This window comes from Populus euphratica, unplaced genomic scaffold (assembly GCF_000495115.2).
Source record: "Populus euphratica unplaced genomic scaffold, PopEup_1.0 scaffold159.1, whole genome shotgun sequence".
In the NCBI taxonomy this organism is placed as follows: domain Eukaryota; kingdom Viridiplantae; phylum Streptophyta; class Magnoliopsida; order Malpighiales; family Salicaceae; genus Populus; species Populus euphratica.
Window position 1 is genome coordinate 233,696 of NW_011499962.1, and position 24,194 is coordinate 257,889.

Consider the following 24,194-nt stretch of genomic DNA (forward strand, 5'->3'; position numbering starts at 1 on the left):
ACATAGTGAAGGGATCTTCATCAATCAAAGAAAATATGCTAATGAGGTGCTTGAAAGATTTGGAATGGGAAACTGCAATCCTGTCAAAAATCCAATTATACCGAGTTTCAAACTTATAAAAGATGAAGGCGGGGTAAGTGTTAATGCAACGACATACAAGCAAATGGGGAAACTGCTACAGACTAGACTTAGCTTTTGTGGTAAGCTTAATCAGCAGATTTATGGAAAAGCCAATTGAGTTATACCAATAAGCTACAAAGAGAGTTCTTTATTACATAAAAGGGACTACTGAGTTGGGAATCTTTTACAGAAGAGGTGAAAAAGAGAAGTTGGTAGCCTCCTCGGATAGCGACTACGCAAGAGATACTGAAAACCAGAAAAGCATATCAAGATACGCATTCTTGCTCAGTTTAGGTGTTGTAGCATGGTCTTAAAAAAATAACTAGTAATCACTCTTTTCACTACTGAAATTGAGTTCATAGCTGCTGTCTTTTACACATGTCAAACCATATGAATGCGTAGAATTCTTGAAAAGCTTGGTCTTGAACAAGGTAAGTGCATTGATATATTCTATGATAACAACTCTACTATTAAATTATCAAAAAATCTTGTTATGCACCGAAAAAGCAAGCATATTAATGTTAGATTTCATTTTCTTCATGAATTAACAATGGATGAAATTGTTAAGTTAGAGTATCGTGGTTCCAAAAATCAGTTAGTAGATATTATGACTAAAACTTTGATGCTTGAGGTGTTCATAAGATTAAGAGAATTGCTTGGAGTTTGCAATGCAACAAATGTAAATCAACTACAAATTGCAAGTCAGTTTAAGGAAGAGTTTATTGGGTTCTTTTATTGATTAAGTTCAGTTTTATTTAATCTTTTAACTATTGCTATTTTGGTTAATAATGTCTTGATTTTTAGGACCTCAATTTAGATTTGATTCTCTTATAACCAATTGACCACGTCTTTAGTGGTTCTATTATTTTCTGATTCCTGCTATGTAAAGGCTGATATAAAGCCTTAGTTCTTCAATTGCAATAAAAATATCCTTGCTTTTAATATTTATTTGTGTAGCAAGAGCTTTCAAAATTAACAGATTTGCATATATTGATATATGTTATGTACGATTTGGTGTAGGTGTTGCATGCCAAAACTATCAACTTCCCAAGCTGTTTCATGGTTCATATATGGTGAAATCACCTAACTTTCATTTTCATGATGTCGATAGCTTTTTTATTCGAAGTCTTTTTGCTTGGATGATTTTCATGATGGGATAATGGACAATTTAAGGAAGAATAACAAATGCGGTTGCTCGTAAGCCTTTTCTGGAGGAAAATAACAGCCCCTGATTTGTCAAAACCAGTACCCAATTGTACCTTTTTCCTGCCAATATTATAGGAAGGCAAGCAATAAAGATTGAAGAAATGTATAGAACTAATTTCGTTTCTATCTAGCCAACTCAGAGCCACTAACGGTCCTGCCCCGCAAGATTGATTGTAAAATGATATAGAATGGACTAAAAGTCAATATTAGGATCTGAATTTAATAGAATCATGCTTTCTTTAAGGCATGTTATAGACTTCTTTTTTTTCTTTTCTTGTCAATTAGCATGTAAAATGCACACAAATGACAAAATAACATAAAGCAATTTTTATTGGTGGTAAAATAACATAATTTTGAATGTGGTGGTTAAAAAATGTGATATAATTTTAATTGATATCGTGGTTTATAATAACAAAATTTATTTAAATTCAAGATTAATAAGTAAATTTATTTATTGAACTAGTCAATCCGTCCATAAGAAAAATTATGAAACTATCAAAACTACTAAAAGAAAAACCCCAGGATGAGGTTTTTGACATCTAAAGATTTGACAATTGAAATATCAATTTCATAGCTATTTTTTTTTTGAAAAGAAACCTCCAAAAACCTCTTTAAAAACTTGAGCGTGATCCAATAATTAAATAAAACATTATAATCTTTTTGAATTATCATTTGATTTGCGTATAATTAGACCTCTTCCAAGACCTAATCTAATTTATTGGCTCATAAATATATATGTTAGATCATTTATATATTCTGTCTGAGAGTAGATACTTTTCTAGTTATAACAAACTTACATCTAATTGCTTAAAATTATTAGTGAAAACTACTGTATAAATAATATTTTTAAAATTTTTAATTAAAGTCTATTTTTTACTCTATAAATTTGATAAAAATATATCTTTTTATTCAAAATATATTTTAAAAAAATTCATGAAATAATTGATTGATTATATAACCATATTCAACCGGCTAGTAGTTGCCATGTTTTAAAATGATAATATTTAATTAAATATAGATAAAATAAAAATAATACTATTTTACTAAAAACAAAATCAAATAATATTATGCTGTGATAATAATAATAAAACCCGAGGATTCGAAAGCCCGAGTAGTTTTCCATTTTGGTGGACCAAAACCCAATGGTGTGCTTTTACAGGACCTTCAGGCCAGACTGCAGGATGAATTGCTTGGACTTGAATGCCTATTAAAATCAGCTATTAGTCATCGTGTAACAGTACAAAGCCTACTTCAGCAGGTTTGGCTCACAAAATAAATGGATTTGTAATTAATTATATGATCATCTAGGATTCATATCTAAACAGAAGAAGTATAAAGCCTGTGTTGCTGAAAAAGCCATTACCTATGTGAATTCCACCATTTTTTTAAGATCTCTTGTGATTTCTGACCTCAAATGTTCAAGCAGCATACCCATGTCTACGTATTTGCCATCCTACATGGGCAGGACAAAGAGATGAGTGGCAAAAACACAGAGCAAGCAACCAAGTTGGTTTGAGTGGTGACAGACAACTGAGATGGTATTGGACTTTTAATCTCGTAAGATCTCAAAATCGGCAGAAACCGGCTACAACCTCACGCATGTCTACGATTTCAGGGCCTTTTTTCTTTTTAGGTTTACACTTGAATTATAGTATGGTGAATTGTCTTTGAAAGCTAACCATCTGGGCTTTGGTTCGCTTTCCAGTTATATCTTCACAAGCAACCCAGAGCCACAATTCAAAATGGGATGGCCACTGCCCCTAGGCCTGGGAAACTTTGGGTCTCCTGACACTGTGAAAAACTAATAGATGTGGTTGCCCATAATCATCCATGCAATTTGCATCCAGTTGCAAGTCACATGGTAGCTCAGTGTAAATTTTATCATGTTAGCTCGAACTGTGAGAAGTCAGGAAATTTTCATGTTAATGTTTCGAAGAGAACTTGAACACCATCATTTATTTATATTCTTGCAAATTGCTGACCGGAGCATAGATTTGAAAGCATTCTTTACAATGGAGGTTTCTGTTTTTTACCCTACAGTCTGTATACAGAACAGAACCTCACAAGGGCGTTACAGATGCTAGCTGATCTCTATGATCCTCTATATAACAAGAATAGGAATGTTAATAAACCAATCATTTCCCCATCCTGTCTAGTAACCTTATTTGCATGTATTTATTTCATATGCGACAAAAGCCTTACAAACTAGAGGAGTTCCAGCTAGCATCCACAGCCCTGGTAATCTTTTCATGTAATTTGGCTCCAGCACAAGCAATTATTCCCCGATCAAGACCTTCCAAGTACATACCTTTTGAGAAGTCCAGTGGACGTCCTCCAGCATCAGTAACCACACCACCGGCCTCTTGAATGATAATAACACCGGCTGCATGATCCCAAATCTTCTCCTTGTAGCCAGCCCTGGCGAACTTCATGAAAATCTCAGCATCTCCACGAGCTATCGCTGCATATTTTACCATACTGTACACTCGCAATGGTTGTTTCCTACATTAAGAAAATGATGCATGAACTCACATGTAGATTAAATCTCAATATTCATTGAAGAAATGAAGAAATTTAAAAGTCAAAGCTGAACTTTGCTATCATTTTCATAGATGGCAATAGAAAAATTTAAAGGAAAGGAGGAATGAAAAGCATATGCACCTAAGCCCAACGCTGTGAGCTAGTCCTGCTGTGAAGGAGTGGCTTGAATTTGCCTTCTCAACTGGTTCACAGAAGGTTGCCAGTGCTGGATTTTCAATGGTGGATACTTTGACTGGCGTTGCAGAGTTTGGCCACACTAGCTTCTTATGTCCTTGTATTAGAGGTTGCATCCAGGCTTCACCACTGCCCCTTCTTGTATAAATCACACAGCCTTTATCCCAAGATTCTGATGTTGGCGGGGTCAACTTAGAAATAATTCTATGATAGCGATGGTGGTAACTGAGCCATTCTTTCCTCATGGGGTAGTTGGGGCAACCAAGAACTCCGAGAACAACTTCACCATCCTCTATCAAAGCTAAAGCAACAGCATATTGATCTCCACGAACAAATCCCAATGTACCATCAACAGGGTCAAGTGCCCAAAATCTTCCATTAGGGCCCCCTGTTGAGTTGCAACGACTGATTGCTTCAAGAACCTCTGAACTGCCGAGGGATGTTCCTGGAGCTTTAAGACCAAAACGAGGTGCTTCAGCTAGACAATCATTCACAGTCTGAACTACAGCTTCTAATAGGCCAGCTGAATCAGCTTTGGAGAGAGTTTGAACATCTTCTTCGGCAATAATTGCCACATTCCTACTCCCTAAGGTCTCAGACAGTATCCAGCTGACGGTAGCTTGGACGCTCCAATCTATTCACATGACAAAACCAAAAGAAGCATACAATTAGATCAAGCTGCTGTTCAGTATCAGCTATATTAGAATAAAGAAAAACCGACATGACTTGTATGTGTCAAAGAGTGACTGGGAAGCCAGAGCAAAAGTGCATATTTACATGTACATTTGCTTGTGTTGTAGATAACTACAACAAGCTACAAAGATTTTCTACCTAAAAGCCAGGGTTCTTAGGTGGGAAGAAAGATTCTGAAGATATATGGTATTTTAATAGGAGCCTGCTTGAACAGTAATTTTCTTTTCGAACATCACACCGAGTGGTTACTAGCCTTTTGCAGAGGAAGCAGGCACATTCTGGGATAAACAATAAGCCGAGGGTTTCAATGTTGCCTCTTTGTATAGTTTGCAAAGCAAAATCAAGCTTTCATTGTTTTTGCACCAAGATAGACCGCCTGTTTTGCAGGGAAAACAGTAAAATGCTTTCATTCATCTCTGGAAGGTATTATCTCCAGAGTTGTTTGTTGATGAACTGAGCATGATTTTCTGCTATTTGGGAACAAGGATATATATGCTAATGAGGATGGGGATTCTAAAAGAGATGGTGACCGAGGAGTTTAAAAGAAATCTTGGATGGATGGAAGATGCAGCTTATTGGCAGAAGATTTGCAACTTTTTGGGTGCATAAAGCAAGAAAAACTGAGACCTGATCAGCTGATTGACAAATTCAGGGGAAGCCCACATTTCCATGTTCCATGTGGGGCAGGCAGCAAAACAGCCCACGTTGAAGTCACTCATGTTAGCACCAACTTGAACTATTCTTATTGCTTCCCCACCATATTTGGTGACATTCTACAGTTCTCCTTCCCACCCAAAATTAACAATAAGACAATAAGGAATAGCTAGATGCTTATACCACTTCACTATCAGCAACAAATGTCTCTTTCACATCATGATTGTAGCTCAATTATCACCACGATAAGTTAAGAAATAGATTAATCATAAACTAATTGCACATTATATATGAACAAAGTGAATCATGGAGTCCAATTCTAAACTCAAATTCAGGATTCTGGACTTTGCTGTGAAGAAGTAAAATTCACCAGTCAATACTAATTCCAGACCAAAAGAAAATAATAATAATAAAAAAAAAAAACAAGAACCCATTTCACAAAACAAAACGATGAACAAACAGCCATGATATTAAATTAATATATACCTGCAATAGTAACTGGAGAATTGTCATCCTTGGCTTGTAACTGACTAGTAGTTTTAGAAATCAAACTTTCCTGCACTTTCTGACAAAGAAAACAAGCCATCTGCACAGCCCTTACAGCAATATCCAATTCTTTTGAATACTTTCCAGGTTCTAGAGTAGAAAAGACCATGTCTTTGGTGTCCTCCATTACAAAAGAAGAAGAAGAAGAAGAAGAAAGACAGTATCTTTGGCTGCTGTTTCTCTTGTTTAAAGAAAGGGAAGCAATGTAGAGAGAATTGTTTTGATGGGTTTTACTAAACAAGTTAAAAAAACCTCCTCCTCCTACATGGATTGTTGTTGTAGTAGCAGTAGTTTTTAGTCCTCCCAAGGTATGTGGGACTTTGGTAGCCAAGCTTGAGCAATTTAAAGGCATGTCAGTTTTAACGGGTTTGATGACTCTGATACCACTCTCTCTCTCCCTCTCTCACTGTCTCCCAGTCTCTTTGGCTTTGTGGGATATGATTACGATGATAAATGCTATGTGCAGCATGATATAAAAAAAGAGGAGGTTGCCTAAGAGAAGGTGACAAGCTGATAAAATTGACCCAAGCAGTCAGTCAAGCAGTGGCTTAGCTTCCCAGATCTCTCTCTCATCACTGGTACAGAACTAAAGATTTTGTAGAGTATTTGAGGCATTGATGAAGAGGTCTCCCATTATTTGGTATTGGTGGGTATTTTTATACTTTGATGATAAGGATGTGTTTGGCTTTATATTAATTTGTGTGGTTGTTATTTGAAAAAAATTGTTTTATAAAAATTATTTTTAATTAAGTTTAGTTTTATAAAATAAATATTTGATTAAAATTGTGATTGAAATTGAAATTAGATAAAAAAAATAGTTTAGTATGTTTGGTTAAAAATATTTTTTATATTGAGGTTTGGTAATAAAATAATTAAAAATGATATTTTATTAATATTATTGATTTTTAATTAAAATAAGTAGATTTAATTATTATTACATCATAAAATGAATAATTGTTTATAAAAATATTTTTTTATCTCATTAAACTATTTATAATTTCATCATGTATAAAATCTATCCTGGAAGTCTTGTGAGATCCATGACTTTTTAAGTATGCAACAATATCAAGTAAAAAATTATTATAAATAAAATTAGAATTGCTATCAAATTATACAAATATCACATCTTCTTGTGATATTCTTTTAGTGTAATTATATAGTGTCTATGATATAACTACAATATGAATTTATGTTTTGTATGGATAAATAGACATATTTTGTAAAAATGCTTAACCTCTATTTCCATACATCAAAAAAACATTCTATAACATTATATAGTATTGAGTGTGCATGATTAAATACTTTTCCCTGACCTCTTGGTTGTTTACGACGTCTAAAATCTTATAAGTGACACCTTTCATTTTTATATAAATCTAAATACACATAATCATTAGAATATTTAGCATCAACCAAATAATATTTACTTGCAATTAAAAATAACTTACTAAATTTATCATAATATTATTAAATTAAAATTCATATTATTATTTCTATCATATAACTACATTCTAGTGATTTTGAAAAATTTAAATTGCTATTATCAATAGCCTTAAAAAAATGTGTATATCTAATGTATTGTTTTTTAATTTTGCCCATACGAGCATGAACTGCAATTTAAAATTACAAACAACCATTATATTTTGTATCGGTATATTTTTTCTTTCGATAAATATAACTTGATTTTCAGTTGACATGTAAGTACATACATTGAAAACAAACAAAACTTTAACAAAATGACTAAAAAAAAATTAGAAATCAAAACAATGAGTACTATATATATATATATATCATAAATTTAAATTCAATGATGAAATTGAAAAATTAATAAATCTTTTTCAAAATGACCAAGGAAAAAAAATTAGAAATAAAAAAGGACTAGGGTTTAAATAACAACAACAAAAAAAGACTAAATTATAATTTTTAAAGGACGAGTGAAAAAAAAAGTATCCACGGGTGAGCAAACAACTCTATCACCATTAACACGTGTTGTACTAATAAAAAGAGAACACAAGAAATCTTTCAATAACATGATAAAATGATATTTTTGACTACTAGAAGGTGCTTTTTCAGTACGTGGATGCATCCCATGCACTAACAAACTTATTTTTTTTTTTAATGTTTAGTTAAATATTAAATTTCTCTAACATGTTAACAACAACAACAAAAAAAATCATTGTAAAAAGACAAAAAAAACTTCCATTCCATTAATTTTATATATTTTTTATTTTAAAAGTATTTAGGTTTTTTTCACTATCCTTCTGATTTTTTATTATTTTTATATTTAATTAAATAAAAAAGTATCCCTCATCTTATTAGATAATAACAAAAAAAAATAATATAAAATACTATACTGCCTCTTGATATCATTTAAAATTTTTTTGCTACTCTCTTTCTCTGTCTCTTCCAGAAGTTGTGATCTTTAAAAAGTTACAAATTATACTTTTATTTTTTTCTAAAAATTAAAACATGTAAAAAAGTCACGATATTAACTTTTAAAACATTTAAAAATTAATATTGCCGCAATCATAATCAATGAGTGATGGCTTATCGGAGAAAAATTACCAAATCCAACTTATCATCAACCCACGCCAACAAATGATGGGTGTCACTTAACTATGTTGAGTGGATTCAATTGAGTTGAGCTTATCTTACAATTTTTATTTTTATTTTTATTTGAAGAACACTCCGTCGGCAAGCAACCATCACTAGGCAGCATGGAGAACTCAGTTGGCAAGCAACTTTCACAAGGAACTTTCACAAGGCAGCATGGAGAACTCAGTTGGCAAGCAAATTTCACAAGGCAGCATGGAGAACTCAGCTGGCAAGCAACTTTCACAAGGCAGCATCGAGCTATGGTGATGATTTGAAAAAAAAAACACTTTTGTGGTTATTATTGATGAAATATCCTAGATTTCACTCCCTCTTTGGTAATGTATTGATGCAATAAAATAATGTATTATTTGGAGAGATGTATACCTAAGCCATGGTTAATGTTTTTGACGTGTGATTTTATATATATATATATATATATATATATATATATATAGAGAGAGAGAGAGAGAGAGAGAGAGAGAGAGAGAGAGATGTACATAAAAATATAAAATAAATATATTTAAGATAAAATTTTAAAATGAATTTGTATATTTTTTTATATGTATTATTCCTCTATCCAGATAATAATCAGTTTTAAATACAGGAATTTAATATTAATTGTTTGTGTCGACTACATCTAGGTCATCAATACCTCATACATATGAGTTCATCAAGACGTTATACTGAGCTCATCGACACATTAATTATTATATGCATACAGAAACGTAACGCATAGGGGAATACCAAAAAAAATCTTGGAAATGCTTGTGGGCATGTTACCCAAAGTGCTTCTAGTTCTTGGATTCATCTAAATGATGATAGGCTCTCTCTTTATCTCTTTATTTAGTCTGTTTATTTAAAAATAATAATTTTTTTATATTTTTACTTTAAATTAATATATTTTTATATTAATATATTGACATCAAAAATAATTTCTTAAAAATAAAAAATATTATTTTAATATATTTTAAAATAAAAAACATTTTAAAATAATTAGAATCACACATTCACATCATAATCAATCAATCTAAAACTTTGACATGATATGATACTTTATATCAATTATCGCAAATGGGTAGAACTCAATGTCATGGTTTTACACCCTTGGCTATGATGATTCCTTCCTCTGCCTGCTTTGATTGGGAAATGAAATGAGACGTTAAACGCTGCAGTTCACCAATGGGGTGGCATGGAATATGTGTCAAAATAACAGAAGATTGTGTGTTGGCCATGTTCTTACTGTTCTTGGATCTATCAGGCCCTGCCCCATGGGAGAGTCAAGAGCAAGACTCTTCACGGGACCTGTAAGCTGTCGTCCTGATCCTCTTTACATTAACAGGAAATCTTGACGGTCGTGTCTATGTAGATCTTGACAAGGCCTTGTGAATTAGTTACCAGACGCTCTTAAAACAGTCGGGAGGTGCCTCTGCTCAGGCTTTCGTTTGCCTGACATCATGCATGGAGAGTGCGCGTCAAGATCTCTGGTATTTCATGATAGAATATTCATCAGCAGAAGGGATAACGAAGAAGAAGATATGAAATATATGATAATATTTAAATGAATTAATGTGTTTTCAAAAGAAAAATACATGAAAACATGGACTTGTTTTGTTTCTATCTCTTTTATTTTATAGAACGCATCCAAGAGCAAAAACAATGTCGAGAGTTTTATATGGAACGATCTTTTCTTATTCTATTCAATCTCGTCTTATTCAATCTAATCTGTTAATCAATTGCCTTCTTTAAAAAAACTTTATAAATATTTTATTTTCATTCAATTTGGTGATGATTCCTGCTAAACCAATGACACGATCAGTGTATGAGTCGTGGTGGACTTGCTATTATTATTTTGTTAATCGCCATGGCTGCTGCTTCTTGCTTCCTCTCAGTCACCTGTGCTGACCAAGAGATCAAACTATGAGAATATCATGATTCCATTATTATATACTCTTGTTCATCATCTTATTCATGGGTTTTTAAGAAGAAAATGGGCCATTAAAAGGGTTGGGTACAAACTCATAAACTAGTTCTTATTCAGCCCAAATGAGCTAGCCCAAATGCTTTCCATCTTTAAGATATTTAGTAAATTAAATATTAAAACTTGCCCAAAGTGATCAAGAGATATAGAACTAGAAGGGTTACTGAATTACATTTGGGCAATTCAATTTTTTTAGAAGAATTGAAAGGGATGGGTTTAAAGCTAAATACTATCATATTAAAAAATACTAACATTTTTTATATTGAAAGGGATGGGTTTAAAGCTAAATATCTTAATTAGATCATATTAAAAAATACTAACATTTTTTTTTATTATTGATTTTATATAACATTTGATGGTGAAACATTTTTTTTATAAAAAAATTACTGATTAAATCAATTATATGAGAATGTTTTAATTTATATTTATAATTATTTTTCTATATCCTCTTAATACTCATATTTTTTTTATTTAAAGATGATTATATGGTTAAATAGGTTAGCATGCTATTTATATAATTATTGATACTTAGTCAAGAGCACATAACCAAATTCACCTACTAATTTCTTCTATTTTTATGTTTGAAATTGTGTTTAGATATATTTAATTTTTTAAAAAATATTAAATTGATGTCTTTAAAATATTTTTTCAATTAAAAAATCTTAAAAGATAATTTAATATATTTTTAAATAAAAAATAATTAAAAAAAATATCTTTGCCGCAGAAATCTTGATCGTGATCTTGAAAAATCTCTCAACTTTTGAGAAGGCTGTAGCTTATCCTAGTTTACACTGACAAAGTTGTGTCATGATTAATCATCCAAAAATATAAAATATAAAAAAGGGGAGTTGTGGACTACTGAAAATGGTCCGTGGGCGCGCACACAATCACTTGTCTCCTACAAAAGTTCTGCTACATTCATATCTAAAAAGCTTTAGTTGATGGATCATGATGCTCCATGTAGTGCTTGAGGTGTATACAGTGATTTTAAATGAAAACACTGGGCAACATTTAAAAGATATTAACTAAATGAATTTAATCACACTATATAAAGTCACAAATAGTAATAAAATCAAGGATCATATGCACCATTTAAAGATGGTAGCCGATGAACTTGTTTTTTTGATGATGGTATTACTCACTTCAGTTATTATTGAAATTTTTTTTATTTTATTAGTTTTTTTATTAAAATATTTTTAATAGTATTTTAGATGTTATTATCATAATTTTTTAATTAGTTATGGTTGAAGTATTATTTTTTAAAATATTTCTATTATTAATAGCTATTTTTTAAAAATATTGATATGTTAATATTTATAAATTTTTTTATTATGTAAAAACTTTTTTCCCTGATTTTTTTTAAAATATTGCTAATTTTAAAAACTAATGGATTTCTAACTGCTATTATTGGATGCATACAATGCTTCGGTGGACAAATAACTGAAGTGAAATCTCGTGGCTTAATACTTGAAAGAAAAAGTCTTGATTCAGTGTATTTTTGAACTCTTCCTCAGCACATTATTGCAAGTGTCAGCAAATGTATCGTCAGCCAATGCTCACCATTTTAAGGGCAAACTTGAAATACACCCTTCACTTATGAGGGAAGTTTCGATTCAGTCCCTTTTCTACGGATTGCACCAATACTACCCTCAATCCATCAAAGTTGCACCAATATTAATTCCCGATATATATATATATAAAGATTTTAAGACCATTATTTCTTTTTGGCGGTTGAAAAATTTTATTTTAAGTGATTTTATTTAGTTATTATATCGAAATAAAAGATTTTAATTTTCAAAACTGTCTTTGCTTTTGTTTTTTTAACGAAATACATATTTATCTTGTATTCGGCGACAAACACAATGATGAAGTATAAAGTTGTGCCATGGTGAATTTCATGGTGAAAACAAGACGGGCAATTAAAAACTATATAGTTGAAAAGGACACAAGTGTAAAAAAATTTAATTAATTGCTCCATTGATGTAATCTGTAAGAGCAAATAAGCAATCGGGGAAGAGAAAGAGGAGGAACAATTAGACAGTGACATTCTGGTGATGGCCACCAATGGCAACGATGGCTTCGAAGCTCTAGCCAATGCGAACAAAACACCAACGTGAATCATATGCAACATGTCTTAAAAAATAATGCCATCTTCCACTAAAACCATTCAAGGCTCTTGCTTCATCAACATGTATATATATATATATATAAAAGTAGGATCTTCTTGTCTACGCTAGGCTACAAGAGTTCCAAATGACCATCCTATCCCTGCCAAACCTTACAGATTCTGTATAATCGTGATCTTAAGCATGGTCAAAAGTGTGAAAAAAGTAATGGGGAGTCTTTAGCTGTAGTAAATAGTAAAGGGCATTTTCACTAGACCAATCTCTATATAAACCAAACCGTCAAAGACTAAAAACTAAGCCAATCTCCAATTAAGCCAGCACACTTTAATTACACTCCCAAGCCTCAACAGCTTCTCTCTTCTTCTCTAACATTTTCAATCTCTCAGGAGAAGAAGGAAGACCTAGGATATATAGATGGCAGCAAGTGGCAGGAGCGTGATGATCAATGGTGGAAGTTACTCACAACAGAGGTTCTATGGCCGTATGATCCCCAAGCGAGGTCAAGTTAAGGTGGCGATAGTACTGGGTTTGGCCCATACTTTTGCATCAATTTTTTCTCCCCGCAAGAAATGTGGTGCTTTCCAGTTAGCTCACTAGCCACCAGACCATGGAAGGCTCAGAAACTTGGCTCGAGTTCAGTGGCTCGTTAGAAATGAACAATTTTATTTTATTTTTTCGTTTTTGTTCATGTATTCTATGAGGTTACTAGTGTTTCTTCCATTGTACAGAGATTTTGTTCTACTAATTAATTTCAGATGAACTTCTTGATTCTACTTTGATTCTTTAGTCTTTGATGTGGCTTTGTGATGGGCAAGTATTTTGCACCAAATCGTTAATTCCCAGTATTAGCAAGTAATTAAACTTGTGGTTGAGAGATTTATTAATTTTGCCCAGATCAATGGTTCAACCAACGAGGGTGGAGTTTTCTTTGCATAAACAAGTCAAAGACAATATTGTTAACTTAAAATCAGTAGAGTAATTGATTACCAAACCTACTTTTATTTTTGAAACTGGAAAGGCCATACTGACTTTTTTTCTTTTTTAAGTTCATGAGTAGAGTAGTTTTTGTTAAAATCAAAGTTATTAAACCCATTTTAAGATTTTAATCACATGTTAATATATGTAAATTAAAAAAACATGTTAATATATGTAAATTTAATTGCATGATCCGTGAGCCATCCAAATTTAACCGAGTTAGCTTTTACTTGAAAAATAACATGTTTATTTTAAAAAAATTAAAATCCAGTTATGCTTTCTGATAAAAAAAATCTTATAATTACTTGGATGATTAAGAAACCTCAATTAAGGTTTGATTTTAAATTAAATTGTATAAAAATTAATTTGATATAATTTAATCAAATTAATAAATTAATTTAAAATCTTATTGACTGATAAAAACTAATTTAATTTTAAAAAAAATCAAAAAAATATTATTTTATTAAAAAAACTTGAATATTATTGTTCTAACTAGCTCGAATCAATTTAAATTAAGTCACCCAATTTAAATTAATCTAATTAATCCATAACTGCAGCATCAACATAGATATTCATGATTCATATGGGGTTAATAACTTTGACAAGATGCCTAAATGCTCATGTATTATAAAATTTCAAGAAGGCAAAATGTCAAGTAAATGTTAATGTCATACTTGAAATATCTACCTAACCTATGAGGCGCCAGTGCATAAACCTTGGAGGATATTTGACCCATTAAGTTATTAAGACATAAAATCATGATGTAAGCTATTACCGAATCAAGAACAGTTATTACTGCGTGCACAAAATTATCAATGCTAGATTTTCTAGGGTTCGGTCAAGCATGCTATAAAGTAAGCAGAAGATGCATCCCCTGATTTCAAACAAAGTATTTATCTCAATAAATTATTAAAACCCACCACAGATAATTGGCCAGGCGGCTTCAATTTCAAATCCCATCCGACCAGAACCAAATCTATTCCCTGCCCTAACAAAATCTGACACAATTAAAATAATTTTGTCAAGAATTACAGGAAGTTCATTGAACCCAGAGGCCTTCTCCACTTGCAAGATTCAGATTCGATGAATGGTGTTAGTCATACTAATTTAATGTAGTACTATACTGTGTTGCTTTAGCTTATTATTTTTTATTTTATAACTTACATTGTATAACTTACATTGTATTATAATTAATTTTTAAATTTATCTATAAATTTAATAAATAAGTAAAATATTACAGGGATCATAAATATACCCACCAAGTTTCAAACCTAGAGTGTAAAGACAGCAAACCCCCCTGCTAAAACCACTAGCACACAAAACATGGTTGCGTTGCTTTAGCTTATTTAATTTGCTGTAAGCATGGCGGCCATGGACCTGGCATTGTCTTTTAAATATATTTCTTTTGGATTTCTTCGATTCTCTCTATGAAAAGAAATATGGTGCTGACTTTGAAATATATCGTTCAATGAGAAAAATATTGACGGTGATAGCTTCCATGAATTAACTTCATGAACTATGCTGAGAAAAGAAAAGAAACTATCCTTCATGTTCATGAAAGGTTGCCTGTGCGATGCGGCGAGTGACCTTTTAAACATCAGAGAAGTTCTTTCGAAGAAGTCATTTAACGTAAATAAAAAAAAAAAACATGCGGATGTTATTTTTAAAATATTAAAACAACTATATATAAAGTTATAGATTCTGTTTGATTTAATTATTTTATTTTTTAAATTATATTTTTATTTAATTATATGATAATAAAAATATAAGATTTATAATAAGGTTATTTTTTTTTTAAATATGACTAGATATATAAAAATATATATTTTTTTAAATTGAGATAATCATATAAAAAATAAATAAACAATTATAAATTTTAATTTTCATAATACTTGAAAGTTGACATTGAAAAGAAAAATATTTTATAATTTAAGGCAAAAAAAATTCAAGTAAAGTATGGTTACGGTTATTTTTTAAAGTGTTTTTTATTTAAAAATATATTAAAATAATTTTTTATTTTATTGTTAAAAAATTATTTTTAATATTAACACATAAAAATTATTTGAAAATACTAAAAAATATTAATCTGAAATAAAAAAAAAATAATTTTTTTTAAAAATATTTTTAAAATGTAAAAACAAACAAGGTTGAAGAAAAAAGAACATTTAAAAAAAAAACAAAAGGGATGCTATTTTTTTTAAAAAAATTATTTATATTTTAGCTTTTTTAAGTCCAAATCTTAATGTCACATTAAGATAATATATTAATTATTTCTAAATATACGAGATAAATATAGAATATGCGAAATTAAAATTATAAATTGATATAAAAATAGGAATAAAAAATAAAGAAAGAAAAAAGGAAAATTTGATAGAAGATGTAAATATATGTATTATTGAACGGGGCGTGGAATCAGCTTTGGAGAAAGAGAGAAGAAAAAAGCCAAAAAAGAAAAAAGAAAAAAGAAAAAAAGAAAAAAGAAAAAAGAAAAAAGAAAAAGGCGACATGAAGCAGAAGCACCGGGGGAGCAGGGGACATGACAGCACGATGGCTTTTCATATTGTTTAAGGAGCAGCACAATGAGGCACGTGATTCTTTGTCAACCTTAACTTTTGATCTTATCCTCCTTCTTTTAACCCATACTTTATCCTTATTTTACGAAAACACCATCATCTTGTCCTCTCGGTTTTCTCTCTCTCCATGTAGAAGACGACAAACCTGCCATTAAATAATAACTTCACATAGAGTTTTTAAACCGGCCCCATGATTGTTCCGGTTCAACACCCGAGTTATAGGTTTTCTACGGGTTATCAGATTTTAATTGATTTATTGAATTAATTTTAATATTTTTTATAAAATGAAATTATTTTATTTTAATTAAAAAATAAATAATTAACAGGTTGCAAGTTTTTTATTTTTTATTTTTTTAAATCCAGTTTAATTTCAATCTAGAATTAGTTAAATCTTGAATTAACCTACTAGATCAAATTTTAATATTATAATTTACATTTCATTAAATCCAACAACCTTGGTTTCAAAGGATGAACCATTCAGTTCTTAGATTTCAAAACATCTCCCCTCTTGCTTAATTTACAAGCTAACTTCGAAACCTAACCAAGCTATAAATTATTATCATTACGTGAATTAGTAAAGATAGATGTTAAAACCAATGTTGAACCTATAATTATTATTTGTATGTTTAGTAATGTGATATAAGATATTTTTAAAAAATAATTTTTTATATTATTATATCAAAACTATTGAAAAATACTTTACAAAATTAATTTAATATATTTAATTTTTTTTTAAAAAAAAACAGGAACTATCACAATATCATACAAATATTAATTAAATACAAGCGGTATTGCTACTGGGATTATTCAAGAAGAATCCTAACCAATACTCTCATGGAAGAGGTATTTACTATTAAAAAAATTGAAGAAAAATCCCAACTAAAACTCTCATATTATCTCTCTTTACTAGGTTAGATGGAATTTGAACAAATCAAGGTATTATCTCTTCTTATTGAAATGAACAAAAGCTCTTGAAGATGAATCTATAATGTATGTTTGCATTTTAGATACCAATATTAAAGTATTGGATTCAAATTCATTCAATCATTATCTTCAAATTAATTGACTAGAGTTATTTGGGAAGGTGGTCAAGTTCATGGATTCCAACAATGAAGACAATGGGCACAGCTAAGCAAGCACACCCAAGCAAAACCAGCTGCTTTATAAGTCAAACCCCCCCTAACCCAAAAAAAAAAATATATTAAAAAAAAATTAAGGCAATGTTTGATTGCATGAATTAAATTATTTTTTAATCATAAAAATATCTAATTATATTTTTTAAAATATTTTTTTAATGATTTTAATATATTAATATTAAAAATATATATTTTTTAATTAAAAAATATTTTTGTTAAAATAGCATGCACCCAAGGTATTAACAAAAACACTAAGAAAAAGAACAGAATGTACAACTGGCACTATCCAGAAAGGTTCAACTGGCACTGTCAAGGGATTCAAAAACTATGTCCATACCCTGTAATTTCATCAATGACCAAGGGCATTAATCAACAAAAACCTTAATATAACCCCAGAAAGGTAACCTTCGATTCATCACGGAAACTCAGAGCACTTTCACCTCTCTGACATTGATTCTACCTCGATTGCTGCCTCCATTGCTAGAAAGGTCTGATCTTTCTCAAGGAAAAGAAAGAACGATGGCAGGTGCCCGAAGGCTTATGAGCTACAACGGCGGGAAAGTTTCCAGGGGGTTTGTTAGCCGTCCGATTCCGAAGAGGGGGCAGCTTAAGGTGGCTATAGTAGTGGGGTTTGCTCACTGTTTTGCTTCTTTCTTCTCTCACAATACCAGTCGTCGAGCTGCTTCTCATATCTCTTAATTATTTGGATGCCCCAAAACTGGTCTTCTGGATGATTTTTTGAGTCCCGAGTCAGGTAGAAGAAAAGATTGTACTTTATAGCTTTTATTTTTAGCTAAATTTTATTCTAATTTGACGCTATGTACATAAAAGACTCGATCTTGTTCATCTGTGCTTGTTAAATTTCTCTTCTTTTTAATGCTTTAGAACTTTTGCCCCAGTTACCGTGTTGTCTCAGTGCTTAAACTTCTACTAGTTGCTTTGAAGATGGTAACGATTTTGACTGTTCCTGCCATTTGTTGAGGGTTGGATTAATCGAATTGGATTAGTACATAAGTGATAGACGCCACAGTTTAGAGCTAAATTGAAAATCCAAACTATAAGTCATACACAACAATTCCCACCTTCTAATCTTCCTTCATACCAGTTCGCAACAGTGTTAAGAAGTGGGCAAATTTGTGGGCTGAGTTTGCTATTTATCCTGCCTTTACCATTTAACCTTATTTTGATTCGCATCATACACAACAATTCCCACCTTCTAATCTCCCTTCATACCAGTTCGCAACAGTGTTTTGAAATGGGCAAATTTGTGGGATGAGTTTGCTATTTATTCTGCTTTTACCATTTAATCTTATTTTGATTCGCATCCTGAAAAGCCCACATCCGACTCTGATCTATAATGATCAAGTTGACAGCATGCATTATTGAGTTCCCGAATGATGCTTACTATATGGGTTGAAAGCTATAATTAAGATCACTGATTGATTTATTTATGCAGAAGTTGAATGAAAAGGTTAAAATAACCATGTTGCTTCAGGGACGGTATTTGATCCTGTTCTCGAATCTGTATTATCCATATTACTTAGCGATATCAACACAGCCAGCCCGTTTAAGCTACCTGGGCAATGTCTCGAGCGTATCTTGCTGACAAAAGATTCCAAGTTTTCTGGTTCATAGCATGAGAAAAAACTAACCGTTATTTAAATTCATTAATTAAATAATGATTAACCTGTAGAAACGAATGATATCAAAATGATATAATTAAATTTTTTTTTTTTCCAAATACTTGTATTACTTATAGAATTTTATTGATAATACCTATAACAGTTACAATAGCTGACAGAAGTTTTTGGAAATTAAAATTAATTAAATATTATTTAAGAAGAACAATATTACAAGAAAAACTAGATGAATTACCTATAGATAAGGATCTATTAGTAAAGCTTGATTTTAAAAATTTGATCAGAAATATTTTAAAATATCTTATTTATAATTTCTCTCAAAACTCCATTCACCTTAAACCTGCTCCGAATATATGAACATTGAATTGAATAAAATCAAAGGAAATGAGAGGTTTTAAGGCAAATCCATATAGAGAGAGAGCCTCAGCTCAAACAAATTTAAGAAACACCACACTACGTCTCAGCAATGCCGGTGGTGAGTTATGTCGTGTAAAACCACCGTATCCTATCCTATCCTGGAATTGTCTCTGCCAAAAACCAGGGTGGTTGCCCAGTTCACTGCCACGTAAAACCGGTTCCTCCAGCTGACCACACGCGTAAGGTAAGCTGAGCGCCAAATCAACCAGCTAACAAATCCGGCATGTGATAAACCTTTTGCATCCTGCCAAAGATAAAACGAAGGTTTCATCAGCTGACGACAGAGGTAAAATTAGCTAGAAGAGAACTGCTAAGCAATAGAGGGCCACAAGTGGTCCAAATTTACAGGGGCGACCGTGCTTAGTGCCCATTTGCTCTGGAGGCATGGCAGTAAAAATTGTTTTGCAAGATCTCAGGGTACCTTGGATGGGCGTAGATCAACTAGCGCCTTGTAACGACCTACTGATGCCATGCTCCCAAGATGCTTGTAGACAAAAGGATCACCAAGAGGGATATCTTTTGCACTTAAAGCCTTGCCTCCACGCTTTCCAATCTTGTTAAACAACTCCAAAAGATATTTCCCTTGCCTTTCTGCAACCTGCAAATGAATTGTGAATTTTATGAGCTTACAGCTGCTTGTCCTTGCGCAGCTTAATTCTGAATAACAACATAAAAAGGGGAAAAAAGAAACTGTCTCCTTCATTGCCCATTTCACAATCACCAAAAGTATGCAACGATTTTAGATTAGCTAGACTATTGTGACAAAACAGTGGAAGATGGATGTCAGAGAGGTAAACTAGCTAGAGGGTCTGACCTGAGCTAAAGCTGGAAGCACTGGTCTCCCTGAATTTTCAAGAAAACCAGCACAGTCTCCAAGTGCAAACACATCTTCTACAGACGGGACTCGCAACCATTCATCAATACCAATCCTGTGTCAATAAGATCAGTCAGCAAGACCTTCCAAAGATAGGAATTGCAAGAAAGTAGAAAATTTTCAAATGAAATCGCTGTTTTAATACCTTCCACCAGGGGACTTGGGAAGGTCTAATGACTTCACAAACTGAGAGGGACCAACACCAGTAGACCAGACCAAAAGACCATAAGGAACATTAGTCCCGTCATTAAGAACTATATTTTTGGGGTGCACCTCTTTCACTACTCCTCGCATAAAACCGACACCAGACTGAAAAAAACTCCAGAATGTCACAAGCAGTTCATAAGAGAAATTGTTCAACTACAATAGAGACTCGAGTACAAACAAAATTACCTTGGTCAAATGATTTGTTGCATATTGCCGCAGGCTAACATCAAAGGATGACAGGATCTCATTTGCCTGTTTAAGAAAGGAAAAAAAGACAAAACCAAAATGTTAGCAATTTAATATCTCTATGCAGGGTTATTTGTAACAAGTAAAGAAGCATGTGCATTACCTCTATGAGGGTGACTTTAACATAATCCTTAACATGAGTATACCGGTCCCGAACATCTCTCATGATAAAATCACTCAATTCACCACTAAATTCCACACCAGTAGGACCACCTCCAATAACTACACAATGTAAAAGCCGTTTCTTTTCTTCTTCAGGTATGCCTGCAATAATATAACTGGAATAAGTCTTTCAATTTTTTTTTTTAAATGATGAATTAACAGCATGGAGTTGCCTGAATGAGCAAATAAGCCAACTTCAGACACAAAAGCAGAGCTTCTTTTTGCCTGGGAAGTTGGCTGGAATAGAACCATATCTAATGAGCATAAATCTAGACTCTCTTGTCAAAACCGGCAGCCAAAATTCAAGAAATGGTTCCCTGGAGTTGTTCTTGGATCAAAGAATGAGCAAATACTTAAAATGTTGGACAAAAAGGAACAGCTTTGATCATTTCTTCTTCTTCTTCTTCTTCTTCTTCTTTATTTACAAACTCTGAACAAAGGCATCAGAGTTTGAAATGGAAAAGAAACTTTATAATTAAATAGCAGAACTCACCTGGATTTTCAGAGAGCATAAGATTCAAGAGAAGCTTTTTCCTTATTTCTTGAGCATGATTCACTTCTCTAAGAAAAAACGCATGTTCCTTTACCCCTTTGATACCAAAAGTCAGAGGCTCAGATCCAGCAGCAATGACTAGCTTGTCATATGCAACTTTAAACTTGTAAGGTTCATGTGGTAGTCCACCATTGCTGATTGTCTCACAGTACACCTGATCACATTGAAGTAACATCTAATTTAAGTACTTCCACATGGAAAGCAACTTACATTGGATTGGCAATTGCATATCCAATCAAAATACTATTTGAATTTGTATTAGAGGGAAAATGCAAGACTCACTTCATGCTTGTCTGTGTCAACGCCAAAACAGGAAGCCATATAAAAGTATGAGTCGGGACTTGTTGCCAACGCAGATTGTATCCGATTAACAGGCTCAACCACAGAGCGAAACTCAAGTGTTCCAACACAAGTTGAAGCCAGCAAAGGTGTGAACACCATGTGATTCCTCGGAGATATGCAAACAATGTCATAAATTTTGGTGTCAAGTCCTTTCATGAATCGACAAGCAGCCCATCCAGTACCAAGGACAACTACCCTTGGCTTTTCACCAGGCTTTGTTGCTTCAAGCCCTGGATACCTTGGTTCATCATATTCGGATTCTGACTCCTCCATAATCCTCTCTGCAGTTGCAGATTGATACCGTGGAGTTACCCTGATTCCCCTGCTCTGCATATTCACGTGATTAATCTTCCTGATGCTGGAAATGTATGAAAGATCACTGGCAGCTTTGGCATTTTGAAGGGAAGGTAAGGGACCTCTATGGATAGATACTCCTTCACATAATAACACATCCCCTTCACTTGAGTAACTGCCAAAGGTGCCTCCTGTTCTTCTCAAGCCACTTCTCGCAACCCTTGCAAATGCCATGTCAATAAAGTATCAGTCTAGAAACAAGAGCTGATACCCTCAACCACTCAATTCAGGATCAAATATAGAAACTTTTTCTTATTGAACCTGCAATAAAATTGAGAGAAATGAGCTAAGCAAACAGCACATATATATGTATTCTTGAAGGAAGAGCTCAATGTAAGTTTATATAGAGAAAGCCAATTCAAATACTCCAAATATTGTGGAGAGGCTAAAGACAACAGATACAACAAGTGGAGTTATGGTCTAAAAGGCATCTACAAATTTGTTCACCTTCGATAACGATCCTTTCCATGACTAGTTGACAAGAAAACAAAAGCCAAACTTAGCTTTCCTCATCATTTGATGGCATATACAAAGAGAAACCGTCTAGAGCAATTCTAAACGCAAACTAGCAGCACAATAAGCTGTCATTTCTCGCCTACAACTAAAACAAAGCACATTCTTATTTGTTAACTAGCTAGTTCTAGCTGCCAAATTAACACATGCTACAAATTACTTCCCAAAAAACTGCAATATATCATCTAACTAAGCCTAGCTAATTAATGATTTCAATTATGCAACTTCACAACAGATCACTTCTTAACTTCTAAGGTTGGGAAGCAATTCCCCTTCATTTTAAGCTCTTAAACCAAAAGGCAGGAAATATAGATCCCACCTGAAGAATGCACCATGCGGTGAATTACATAACCCAAGAGGCCTAATTAACTTCTAATTTAGATGATAAACCCTCAGTAGCCCAAACTTGAATTATAATCATTCAAGGAACTCTACATTTCTACTTAAGATGGTAACTTCTCTCGATGCATAAAAACGCTTGAAGCAACCAAAGTGGGCGTTGATTTAGCACAAACACATAGATACAACATGATGGCATCGGTATCAGAATATTCGTTAATTTAAAACTAATCCATAATAATATATTAAGCAGCAGCCATTTGAAGGTGGATTTTTTAATGATCAGTCACAAGATCGAATCACAAATATCATCCAAAAACTAATTTACAAAACATGTTTAAGCTACTAAAACAACCACAAAAACTCATATAAACCCCTGCAAGAAATGATTTTGCACATAAAGAAACCTCATCCTAGACCACTATAGAAATTTAAAACTTTGAGAGAAAAAAAGAATTCAACTTCCACAGATCTTGAAACAAAGTTAAGTACAAGAACTAAAACCCACAAACAACCATACTGAAAACCAGTAGTAACGCATGCCCAACACAAGCAATGACATATGCCATGATCAGTTACCATACTCAAAGTAAACAAGGACCAAGAACAAAAATAGAAACATTAAAAAAGAGGAAAAAAACATTACTTTCTCAAAAAAAAACACAAACTTTTCTCGAGTTCTGGCTTGAACTGTACCCAAGATCTCTGTTTTCGTTTTTTAAGACAAAGTTGCTGTCTTAATACTAATAATGAAACACTAAACAAGAACCAACTTGACAACACAAACAAATTTCAAGTGTTATATGTCTTGTTTGAGGCAAGAGAAAGAGAGGAAGAAATCAACTCACGTCAAGAAATGTTTGTGGGAAGAGAGAGAAGAGAGGGGTAGATGAAACTAAGGAGCCGACTTGAGTTGCAAGAAAAATGTATGACTCAATATTTAAAACAGCAAAAGCGGAGTCTGAGGAAGGAAGCAAAGCCGAATCATCATGTCTTCTGTTTCCGTATATTCTTATTTTGTGCGCTGGTAACGAGCAGCATCAGAATGATCAGTCACAAGATCGAATCACAAATATCATCCAACTAATTTACAAAACATGTTTAAGCTCCTAAAACAACCACAAAAACTCATATAAACCCCTGCAAGAAATGATTTTGCACATAAAGAAACCTCATCCTAGTCCATTATAGAAATTTAAAACTTTGAGAGAGAAAAAGACTTCAACTTACACA

The 24,194-nt window shown here is 32.5% G+C and overlaps 2 protein-coding genes and 1 long non-coding RNA gene across 4 annotated transcripts; all 3 read right to left on the minus strand.

Annotated features, from left to right (window-relative positions):
- Positions 1-3,254: 3,254 nt before the first annotated feature.
- LOC105138765 (PAP-specific phosphatase HAL2-like) lies at positions 3,255-6,585 on the minus strand. The gene is made up of 3 exons (XM_011044954.1): positions 5,875-6,585; positions 3,988-4,675; positions 3,255-3,828 (listed from the first exon to the last, which is right to left on the minus strand). The coding sequence occupies exons 1-3, from the start codon at positions 6,284-6,286 to the stop codon at positions 3,525-3,527; spliced, it is 1,404 nt and encodes a 467-aa protein (XP_011043256.1). The 5' UTR covers positions 6,287-6,585; the 3' UTR covers positions 3,255-3,524.
- An 11,379-nt stretch (positions 6,586-17,964) lies between these two features.
- On the minus strand, positions 17,965-19,004 carry LOC105138766 (uncharacterized). Its single transcript, XR_844844.1, has 2 exons — positions 18,528-19,004; positions 17,965-18,396 (listed from the first exon to the last, which is right to left on the minus strand). It is a non-coding gene; the product is annotated as an uncharacterized LOC105138766 (long non-coding RNA).
- A 293-nt stretch (positions 19,005-19,297) lies between these two features.
- On the minus strand, positions 19,298-24,001 carry LOC105138767 (internal alternative NAD(P)H-ubiquinone oxidoreductase A1, mitochondrial-like). 2 transcript variants are annotated; one of them, XM_011044956.1, is made up of 9 exons: positions 23,810-24,001; positions 21,696-22,370; positions 21,354-21,567; positions 20,802-20,962; positions 20,639-20,704; positions 20,391-20,554; positions 20,186-20,300; positions 19,793-19,969; positions 19,298-19,615 (listed from the first exon to the last, which is right to left on the minus strand). In XM_011044956.1, exons 2-9 carry the CDS (start codon positions 22,281-22,283, stop codon positions 19,460-19,462), a joined length of 1,641 nt encoding a protein of 546 aa, XP_011043258.1. In that variant the 5' UTR covers positions 22,284-22,370; positions 23,810-24,001; the 3' UTR covers positions 19,298-19,459. The 2 variants fall into 2 exon arrangements, with proteins under 2 accessions (XP_011043258.1, XP_011043257.1); XM_011044955.1 differs by having other exon boundaries at positions 23,608-24,001.
- Positions 24,002-24,194: the final 193 nt, after the last annotated feature.